At 38.9% G+C, this 11,525-nt stretch overlaps 1 protein-coding gene across 1 annotated transcript in view; it reads right to left on the bottom strand.

Moving 5' to 3' along the window:
• The window catches only part of clcf1 (cardiotrophin-like cytokine factor 1), an 18,035-nt gene that overhangs the window by 5,311 nt on the left and 1,199 nt on the right, over positions 1–11,525 (bottom strand). The window contains exon 2 of the mRNA XM_014006830.1: positions 493–644. Coding sequence (XP_013862284.1) covers positions 493–644 — 152 coding nt within the window. The remainder of the gene's footprint in view (positions 1–492; positions 645–11,525) is intronic.

Genomic DNA, 11,525 nt, shown 5'->3' with positions numbered 1-11,525 from the left:
ATTTGCTAGCAAATTATAAATTATAATTTCTTGCAGGAAAACAGAGTAATGTGAAAGTGGTGGTGAAACACACGTTGGCTTTTTAGCCAACTGTAGACGAGAGTCACATCTTTACCAGCAACAGGCTCAGGTTTTGATATTCACAAAGAAGCTGAACATTAAACGAAGGGACTTCTAGTGCTACAGGCAGCAGAGATAAATGATCAGTTTTGAAGGAAATTATAATTATTATAAAAACAAGGGATTAATTCTAAGACATACCTGTTAGAGACTTAATTTAAAGTTAGTTTAAGAAGACTATATGCAATTTTTTGTTACTGTGATCACTGAATAGTGTCTTTATTGACTAACTTTACACAAATCTGGTAAAAAAATCTTAAATTTTCACTCATTCTGTATTGCAGCGTGTGCTCATTCTGACTCATTTTGTCAGCATCGTGTCACATACCAGTTTATTAGTGCAATGAAACAAAACTTGAGCAAACTACTCACATAAACGTCTTTGATTTCCTTGAGCTGGTACTCCAGGTATTTGGTCAGCTCATAGGTGCTTTCTATAGAACTCCTCTCGCTGGCCAAGTTGTGGGAAGGAACCAGAGCCACCGACCCGGCAACAGCCAACAACAACGAGAGCAGATGATTGGCTGTGGAGAATTACAGCAAGTCTGATTAAAACTCAGATGAGATGTTTTCTTAATGAGGCGTACATCTTGTCTGAGAGGTCGCACACACACCAGAGTTATTCGAAGCAATAACAAAAAGACAGAGTGTATTTCTAATATCCCTTTCTCAAAGTTTTATTATTACATTATTATTATTTGACTTGGAGCAGGGATTTTTCTAAAGAATTTATTCACTCAGTGAGACAAAAAATTTAGAAATATATCAGCTCCAGCAGATTTTTCGGGTCCATCTCTATGTTTCTCTGTAAATATTTTTCCCAGCACCTGTCCTTCCCTGGTACCTACGTATGTTCCCCGGTACCCATGTTTCCCAGGACCTACTGTATGTTTCCCTGGAATTCCCCAGTAATTGTGTTTTCTGTTATCTATGTTCCCCAGTATCTGTATTCACCTAAATTTCCCCGTACCCATGTTTCGCGGTAACATTTCCCCATACCTGTTCTCTGGTATGCTCCCCAGTACCTGTTCCCCAGTACCTATGTTCGCCCAGGGTTAATGATGAAATTCAATATAGATGCTTGTCTCTTCATTCAAATGATACAAATACTGACTTATACTGCAGTGTACCTGAGAACATAGGGATTAACTCAATTGTTCTATGATTTGGTCAAGTTTCTGTTCTTTTACGCAGTTTAGCGGCACAAAAACTTAGTGGTTAGAAATGTTGTCTCACAGCAATAAGGGCCCAGGTTCAACCTCCAGTTTGGACCTGGGGTCTTTTTGTGTGGAGTTTGTGGGGGTTTTCTCTGGAGTCTCCGTTTCTCAGCCTACAGGAAGAGATCTAAGATCTCAGTGAGGTTAATTTAGTTAAATAAAGAATGTTAAGTAAAGGACTTTTTTCTTTTACAATATTTATTTTTTAACTGTCTCCCATGACCTTGTCTGTTTGCATATAGCCAGGTCAGAAACATCTGACACGACTGTATTTTTTTTTCCATTTCCCGGTAAATTTTCATGACTTTGGCTGTCGAAGATTTACTCTGGCTTTAAATAAAATCTCTCCTGGTTCCTGCGTTAAAAACTTGAGTCTGTCAGGCAAACGGCTAAACACACAGTCACGTTCACTTTTTGACTAAAATATCCCCACACACTGCCGCACACACACACACACACACACAAAATATTAAAAATAAAAAAATAACAATGACATGTGGCTTGTTTTACCATCACAAACATTAACGTGTTTGAATCAGTTCAATGTTTGCCGGGGACTTCCTGTTTAGATTTCGGAGTGTTTGTGTAGGTGTTTTAGGTTACTGTCTGAGTGTTTGTGAGAACATTTGTTGCCATAATTACATACGTGGATTAAATTCGCCTTGCTGAGAGTGAGTACAGCGATGTTTATGTGTGAGTAAAAACGTAAGAGAGCTGAAGGAGGGGGTGGCTGGTTGTAACACACTGGAAACCTTTTAGTGCCCCAAACTCTAGTTTCAAACAGAGAAAATTAGAGCGGAGAGGTGATGTCGGAACTTCATGTACATCCATTCTTCTGTGCTTACCCCTTTTTGGATGCTTTCACTTTTATGTTGTTTTTTTTTTGTCCACTTACTAAATCTGAACCTTTTCATCCTTTCATCACCCAGACAGAAACTTGTGATTCATACTTGTAAAACACGCTGCTGCTCTTCAGGTGTAAAATTGCACAACAAGCGTGACCTTTTCTTTCTTTCATACACTCAATCATTTTTTTTCCACCTCAAACACACCTCCTGTTAAGTCTCTGTGTAAATTAGTCACAGTGTACTCATACCTTCTTTTTTATTTTCTTCAAACTTATGCTTATTTGATCTTCAGATTGCTCTAATTTCTTTTCTGCCTTGGGACAAAAAAAAGCAGCAGCCAATTAACCCTGATTAGCTCGCCTGCTTCCTCTTTTTTTTTCCCTTTTTCCTTCAGTCTTTTATCTTTTGGGCCTCACAAGTTGAACAAGAGGCTTAAAGCCCTTCAACGTCATTAAGCTTTACCCCACAACTGGGCTTGTTTTTTTTAAAAAAAATGACCTAAAAAGTCAACAACGTTTTTTCCTCTGACTCAGCTGCTTACATTTGTTGTATTGGTAAAAAAAAAAAAAAAAAGCAGGGTTGGGTTGAAACTCAGCGTATTACATACTACTCAGTGCGTTAAAATGCACAACCCCTCTGTGAAACTCAGAAGTTGGGTACTGATTGCAGAAAGTTGTAGAAAGGTGTAGTAAAAAAAAAAAAAGAATGAAAAACAGTTTCAGATCATTTGYTGTCTGTGCTCTCGGTTCTGATTACTTAAATAAAAGAAAACATATATTTAGGTTTTAAAAAAAAGACCCTGCATTTATTGGCCATATCCATGCTTTACAGTTGTATTTCCTGCAAATTTCAGGGGTCTGCAATCTGGGGCGACGTGTGGCCCTTTGGTCCCTCTGCAGTGATTTTTGAAACTTGGACCAAAACTAAAATGAGAGTTTTTTTTAGTTTTTTTTTATACCCTCAACAGAAAAGGCTAGTTTTATCTGTTCATCTTCAATTTGTTGGAAGATGTGATCAATAGTACAAGGACTGAAGCATGTTGATTAGATTATGTTAGTAGTTTGTTGGCCACTTCTATAATCCAACTTCCAACATTACTGATCTTTTTCTCAAATCCACCGGGATTAWTTTGGAAAACCTTTAAGAAAGTTTTTATTTATTTATTTACCTCTATACGACCAGGCAAATCCCACAGGTCTCTTGMCAGGGAGGCCTGAAGGCAACCTAACATACATGTTAAGTTTTGGTCCGTGGGAAGAAGTCAGTGTACCTGGAGAAAACCCACACAAGCATGGAAGACCCTGGGTCTGAACTGGAGATTAAACCAGTAAACCAAACATAAATCACAATAAGTGCGTGAAAATGGGGTTAAAAATAATATTTCTGTTGAAATTTACCAACCAATCTGAGGCCAGACAAGACTTCATTTGAGACCTGGACTTTTTTATCTAAATGCATGATCCTGTAAGCAACTTGAAAAGAACAAATTGGAAGCATAAATCTTCTTGTAGCGTATAAAAACTCACCTTACAAGCTTGACCTTGCGTTAAAACCTATKTAATAACTGAGCTCCAATGACAGATTGAGTGACAGTCGGGGAAGACAGCAGATTCAAATTAAAACAGGATTGGAAACGATGACATAATTTAAACAAACGACTCATAAACTGATGATCAGAAAGAAAAACATATATCTTCTCTATCTGGTATCTCTGCTGCTACCTGCTAATCTTCAGCTGTCGACAACATCAAAATTTGCCCCTGGGAAAATTACCTAAATTACTGAGGTTCAGCCGTGCAGCACTTGCACGTTCCCACACAAACACACACACAAACACACACCTCAAAATCAYTCAACCAGGACAGCCCTCCAGTCAGCCGAGCCTCCGTTGTTCTCCTTTACTGCAGGAAAAAAAATCCTCATCACCTGTCAGACCCAATACGCTTCTTTCAGCTGCACATTTGGAGCTCATCAAGCTGCCGGTTCCTCCCAAAGAACATCCTCCATTAGCAGTAAAACTCACCGCAAGATCACTGACTCACAGTAAACAGCCCTAAGGGAATGGGACACACAGTGTGTATTAAAAAGGAATAAACAGGTACGAAAAGAAAAAAAATGGGAGATTTGGAATGGGTTGGGGGGGAGAAAAATCAACCGTTCCAGAGCGGTTCCTTTTGTCTGCAGCCACATGCTTGGAGATGATTGCCAGACGTGAATGGCTCTTGTTGTTTTGATTGAGCTTTGACATGTAAGAAAGCGAGCTCTGCCGAAAAACAACCGCTCTTTTGTGCGGGTAAACTTGAGATAACTGGAACCCAGAGCCGTGTTGTTGTTATACAATATTAGATTGAGYAACTACAGCACATCGGCGGCACATACAGCCGACTTCAAGGCGAGCCCTGCGGGTTTGAGGCCAAGTCTGCGTACCTGGCAGAGGGAGCGCGCTCCGCAGGGCAGGGTTGAAACCAGAACATTTTCCGCGGGAGGATTGCATTACAACAACGCAGAGGGGGGGTTCCCTACGACGGCTGACCATGACCTGCATCTGTGCACTCGGGTGTATAACTCTGAATTAAAGGAGAACTCGCAGCACATTGTATTTTTTTTATATCTTGGGTTTGTTCTCTGGTGAAATGTCACGAGTCTGGCTGCCATCTGTAGAGCAGAGCGAAGTTGAATACGAAGTTCGAGCAGTGGAGCTTCTGCGACCCAAATAGGTTTAAATTAAACATCACCGCAGGGTCAGGGTTCAGAGTTAAGTTTTGGGTCAGAGGGATGTGTTTGGAGGGCAAAACACCCCCCAACCCTCCTCAYAACACATGATATTTTACACCCCTCCGAGACGGCGTTCAGGTATAACCGATGTTTGTCGTACAGCTTCCACTCAGAGGACCAGCGTGTCACCATCTGAGGTTTTAAACAAGCACTTAAGGAGAATTTGGTATGGTGAGAAAACCATGTGTGAGTAAATCTTTCCAGTCTGGTTCAGGGATAAATGGGCTGCCAAAAAAAGGTTGCCCCTCCATCACCCTAACCACTTGAAAGAGGTCCCCAAACCGAGAGGAAACATAGTGTACGGCCGCAGAAGATGTTGTTATTTCTGTTTATCGTTTCCCCCTGTGGCATTGATTAGGATGGCTGAGGCGACAAACCTAAAGCCGTGGAATTCACATCCTCGTCTCACTTTAATGAAAGTGCAATTTGACAGACATCAGGTAACATTAAAACAACAGGCAGATCTATTTCAAGACTTGGTTTGTTTGAAAGAATATTCAATTCAATTMAKTTTATTTAYATAGCGCCAAGTCACAACATRCGTTGTCTCATAWATTTMATCTGTTTCTGGTCAGACAYCTATAGAGATATGCTGTCTGAAATTAAACTCCATTTTATAAATTGTGGTGGTTCATAAAATGATCAATAACAGTTAAGTTATTTATTGGTCAAAGTGTTAAATCCCTACTTAAAAAACATGAACTATCCCTTTAAGGACTAAATATTAATTGTTGAAGAACACTTTTGTTCTTTTATTGCACATTTTTAAAATAATAATGATAATTATACACCAACCCATGCAGCAATAAYATTTTGGAGGGTGGCCATTGCTCCCACCCCCCAGGGGCACCCCTGGCTAAATTATAAATAGATATAAACATGACTTTTGGCAGMAGTAATGTTGACTCATTCATACAGTAAACCTATAACGCTGGGAGAAATGTAAAACAAAATCATGAAACAGTTTAAGTTTAATTTTGCAGAATGTCTTGGAGTCTAAAAAAAAARAAACAATGACTCWTGATGAGRGCTACAAGTACAGAAACCAGTGGGTCAATAGTTAACCAGCAAAGACGCGACTAATGAGGTCAAGAAATTACTACTGATGAAAAACACACAATAGAGACAGCTACGAGTACAAGACATTCTTAAAACTAAATAGGGAAAAAATCAACACGAAAAACCCAGAACCAAGGCTTTCCTCGAAACCGCATCAAAGCAGTCTACCTCATCCACCAAGTCCCAGTGTGCTAAGCCAAGTAACGGTCACAAAGTCCATGATCCAAGGCCTCTGCAGTGGTCCTTCAAAACAAAATGAGCTCCCAAAGTAAAAATAAGATCTAACTTACATCACAAACATAGGCTTGAAGACTAGCTTATAGCTTATTTTGTTATTCAAGATGTCAGGCAGTGTCACAAGATCTCATTCAAACACATGAGTATGTGATGGTAATAATGCTCAGCAACCACCACAACAAATTTCAGCTCAAGATCCATAAATCTGACTGAGTTACAATAATTTTTGTGTTATTGTATTATTGATTTGGCCATCTTGAATTGGGCTGACTCCAAAAAACGTTCAGTTGTGTTACTTCCATCAAATTATGTCCAATAGTTCATGAGATATTTTTCTAACAGACAAACAAGGTTGATTCCCAACATTTGATGCCAAAATTTGATGCAACAATATCGCACACTGTGTTTTGCTTAATGTTTGTATTTAATGACTCTCAGCTACTACCACACCAAATTKKATCTCAGTGTTTGTGAATTTAACAGTTGTAGCCGTTTCTGTGTTGTCAAAAAAATCTGTTGGCTGTGGCGGCCATCTTGAATTGAGTTGACTCCAAACGTTAATCAGTTAATGTACTTTCAATTATTATTTCCTGAAACTTTAGTTAAAACTCCATCATTAGTTTGTGAGACAGCCACGAGCAAAAACACAGTTGACCGCCTCGGCCCGGCGGGCGATATTCAGGGGCGTGGGTGAAAAGGACAAACACACTCACTGGGTGGGGGGGGGKGGGGGGGATTGGTTGACAGTCAGAGGTTAGGGTCAGTGTTGTGTGTCTGCGTACAGTTAAAGGCCAGATTTATGTGCAGTCTGTACTCAATCAAGTATGCATTCCTTTACTAACTCAACACACACATATGCATCTAGAGCGCACATCGTTGAGCAGAACCACGGTCCAAACGCATCGCTGCATACGCTAAAAAACAACAACAGCAACGAGCAGTAATCCTCTGTTTCCTACAGCGTCTTCTCCCATCAGAGCTCTTTGTTCGTGAAGGGTTTTGTGAGCCTCTTAGGAGCAGACAGTCAAACATCAGTCGTCCCAGAAACAAAGGAAAGAGGAAGGTCGTTAAAAAGATCCAATAAAAAAATATGTTTATTCCCAGAAACCATTTCTGTGTCGTAAACTCAACATCCTCAGCCCGGTTTCTTGACGTCCGTCTCCCTCTTTACCTTATAAGCCCATTGCCTTCCTCGTCTGTTCTTTCTTTTAAAATCAGAAGGCTCTCTTCACTTTGATTTTATTGCCATGTTTGGTTCCGGTTTCACTGTCGCTTCATCTGTCCAACTTTTTCTTAATGTCCCTAAAATGTCAAACTCCCWTTTAAAACTCCCAGCATCACTTATTTTCCTCCATCAGTGTCGTTCATTCAAGCCTTCAGGTTTTGAATTACCCCCTGAGGCTCTGAACTGCTTCCTCTGACCCGACCTTGTAGTTTTAATTGAAATAAACCACTTTTTTATTTTTATTATGAGKTTTTTTTTATAAATGCAGTCATACTGTAAAATAATCAGTAAACAAAACAAATACCTGTACATTCTAAAAACTGACAATAATTTCCGATTTTCATTTACTTATGCAGTATTCTTAGGCCATTTTTTAATGCTTCCGGTATATAAAAAAGTAAGTTCTTTGCTTAAAYTTTTTAAATGATGGATCACTTCACAAGGAAATAAACAAAGAGRTAAACAGTGGAAATGTTTTAAACACGTGCTTCTGTTTTCTCTATTTAGCAGTGTAAAAAGCATGTTATCAGATTAGTATGTACAAAAATCCACATAACAGCAAAAWAAAAATAAAAAACAATCAATTCCACCTTTACCAAAAATTGAAAGTAGATTAAATTTGGTATAAATTTGATCAAATAAAAGGCATTACAAATTATGAAATAAAAAATTTAAATTAAAAATTGCACTTTATCAAATGTGGCCATTTGAAAGCATTTGCTGCAGTATGTTCTGTGTAGTTCTGAAATGCAGGTATGCACACAACGTAAGCACAGCACTGGATTAAATCTGCCGAAAACCATGTGGAAACTCCAGTTACGTGATTGACCCAAATTGGGTAAACAAACATGTCTGATAAGTTTATCCTAAGTCACTCCGGTTGTTTGTTGGTAAACAAATATGTTTGATAAGTATAACGAAGTCATTCCGGTTGTATTTTTCTATAGGTGAACAAATATGTTTGACAAGTTAAACCTGAGTCATATTGTTTATTTGTTTCTATAGGTAAACAAGTATGTTTGATAAGTTTATTTTTTTCTATAGATATACACACATCCAACAAGTTAAATATAAGTCACTCCAATTGTTTTATTCTATAGGTAAACTAATATATTCAATAAGTTTAAAACAAAGATATCCAATAAGTGTCACCCCGGTTGTTGTTTTTTTCCCGTAGGTTAACAAACATGTTCTATAGTTTAACTTAAGTCACTTCATAAAATAAATTAAATAAATGTAGACAAGTCACTCCAGTTTTTTTGTCTATATGTAAATAAACAAGTGCAATAAATTTAACCTAATTCACTCTGGTTGTTTTATAGGTAAACAAGTGTGGAAGTCAGTACAGTTGATTTTGTCTATAGGTAAACAAATATATTTGATAAGTTTAACCTAAATCACCCCAGTTGTTTTATTCCGTAGGTACCGTAAATAAATATGTCTGATAGTTTCAATCAAATAACTCTAGTTGTTTTTACCTAAACACATACAAACACGTGTGGTTTGTCTGGGAAAAATGTTTGGTGACATTTTTTTTCATTTAAGTACATGATATTTGTACAAGACAAATTATTGTGAAGATTTTTTTTTACTTACTTGATATTATTTTGTCCATTCTTAATACTTTTTCAAGGAGGTATCTTTAACCTGACAGTTGTACTGTWTTTATATATCAATATTCTCTTGGTTCGATGTGCAGCACAGATGTAAAATGAAACAGAGCAACACTGTAAGAATATCTGTTGTTTTACGTCTCGGGACACAAGCAGCTGAACTAATTTCAAACAGAGGCAAACACTTTTCCTTCCCACGTTTTCGTTTTAATGCTTCATTTGTTCGTAACTTGTGCAACTGAAACTTGAATGCAGGATGAAAAACATATGAGGGATCATTGCGTCGAACCCTAAATTACGCAGAATAATAGAAACATAATATTACTTAAACTAATCTGAGTTCTTGACAGGAGCAGTAAAAACCCTTTGCTCTAGTTTAATATCTGGGAGAGCAGATTTTWAAAAATGACACAAAAATTTTATGTTTCATGAGTTGTTCACACATTTTAGAATTTAAAAAACAACTGTAGATTAGCAGATTAAAAGACATCTGCAGACGCTTTACAGTCCTTCAAAGTTTTTCTGCAAAGGTTTTTGTTTATTTTGTGCTGTTTTAGCTGTTCTTATAGCAAAACATTCAGCTCAGTCAGGACCGACTTTTGGTTTCCACGTGTTTTGTGTACTTTGAAAACATTTACAAATCTTACAACACAGAAATACATGAGCTCAGCAACTGTACTGAAAACATTATTTTTGAATTTTCCTTCGTCAGACTGCACGTTTGTTGCTACTTTTAGCATTTAGCTACTCTTTGGCTACTCTGTAAGGGCGTCCCTCGCCTTGTTTACAGATAAATTCAGTGATCGGTTCGATAAATTCTCCAATCAGAGGTCGTAATATCTCAGCCCGGCTTATTTGTGCTTGATCTAAGCTCCAAATTTGGCTTTAATACTCTCCACCTCTCAGTTTTATCCCCTTAAACTGCTCCACTTCTGTCAGCTCACATCCTTAAAGCTTTAGTCACACTTTCTTTTCAGAAGTAGACAAAGGAAATTTAACTTTTGGCTTTCGACATGCTGTTCGCAGAAACTGTGTACTTGTTAAGTGTTCGAATGTAAACAAACAAGTCGGAACTGTTGGCAWCAAAACAGGAGTCGTTTGTTACGAATTATTCAGCAGACTTTTGACGGCGACCGATGTGTATTCACTGGTTGTTTTTATCGTAGGTGATGCAAACAAGTTCTAACGAAAATGTTTTAAAAAACGTGTGTTTTGACAGCTATTATAAAGGTTTCGGCTAAAGGTTGCGTTGGGAAGCGAAGGAGGATCTTTTGGGAGTCCTGAAGGACAAAGACGGAGGGAAGGAGGCAGGAGGAAGAGGAGAAAGGTGGAGCAGGGGGGGGGGGGAGCTTTCTGAAACGAGGGGCCATGTTAATTTGGGAAAAATGTAAACAGCATGTGTAACTGTTCAAAGCGTGACCGACTCATTTTATATATCCCCCCCCCCCACCACACTCCTTCTCCTCCCCTCTGGGTGCTGCTAACTTCTGTCAATCTGTGATGCATTAACCCCTCGCCTGCCAGGCCTCCTCCTCTCCTGACTTACAGGCACCGTGAAGAATCGAGGATGGCTTGAGCGGATCAAAAGATGTGAGGGGTTCACTTCAATCCTGGCCGYTTCCGCCTTCCCCTCCTTCGTGCCGTTTCCTGCGACTGGCCTTCTTTGAGCCGCGGCTGGCCGATCCAACACGCTAAAAGTTTTATCTGAAACACACCGACACTAATTCCACTCTCCCCCCMTCGGGTTTCTCCTCTGCATGAGAACATTGCATCAGAGACACGGAAAGAGTTATTTAGAGAGGATTAATGTTGACACACACGCACACACATCAGCGCTTCTGGACAGACCTGAAGAGAGAAGCACTCGTTTTGTGTCTGTTAGCAAAATATCTCATGAACGACAAGGTGGATTTTAATAAACGTTTAGGAAATAATCACCGGATGCACGTCTACAGCTGTTTTACTTTTGGAGCTAACCTGATTCATGATGACCGACAAAGCTGAACAAACGTTTAAAACACAAAAAGCCCAAAGGTTCACTCAGTTTTTCAGATATTGAGCTGGATTTCGGYGTGGCAGTAGCTGAGAGTCATCCTCAACAAAATCTCACACTTCAAGTAGGATTTTCTAGATTTCACCAAAAGCAGCTAAGTTGGGCATGAATGGTGGGCGGTAAGCATTACTTCAAAGAGTAATGGGGTTTTAATCTGCTCATCTGTGTGTTTAGGATTAGAATAAAATACAGAAAATGTACAGAAGGCCGACCGTTTCACAGGATCTGGTTAAAAGGAGCAGAAACAATAAAAAATGGGATCTTTTGTGCAGAACTTCACCTCCTCTTCACCGACAAAATGCAGCAGCTGGATCTGTGCTCCAGAGAATGTGTGTGTGTGTGTGTGTGTGTGTGTGTGTGTGTGTGTGTGTGTGTGTG

The sequence above is a fragment of the Austrofundulus limnaeus genome, unplaced genomic scaffold (genome assembly GCF_001266775.1).
Source record: "Austrofundulus limnaeus strain Quisiro unplaced genomic scaffold, Austrofundulus_limnaeus-1.0 Scaffold1, whole genome shotgun sequence".
NCBI classification, from domain to species: Eukaryota; Metazoa; Chordata; class Actinopteri; order Cyprinodontiformes; family Rivulidae; genus Austrofundulus; species Austrofundulus limnaeus.
The sequence above is the reverse complement of the archived record's forward strand: the minus strand, read 5'-3'. Positions and strand labels throughout refer to the sequence as shown.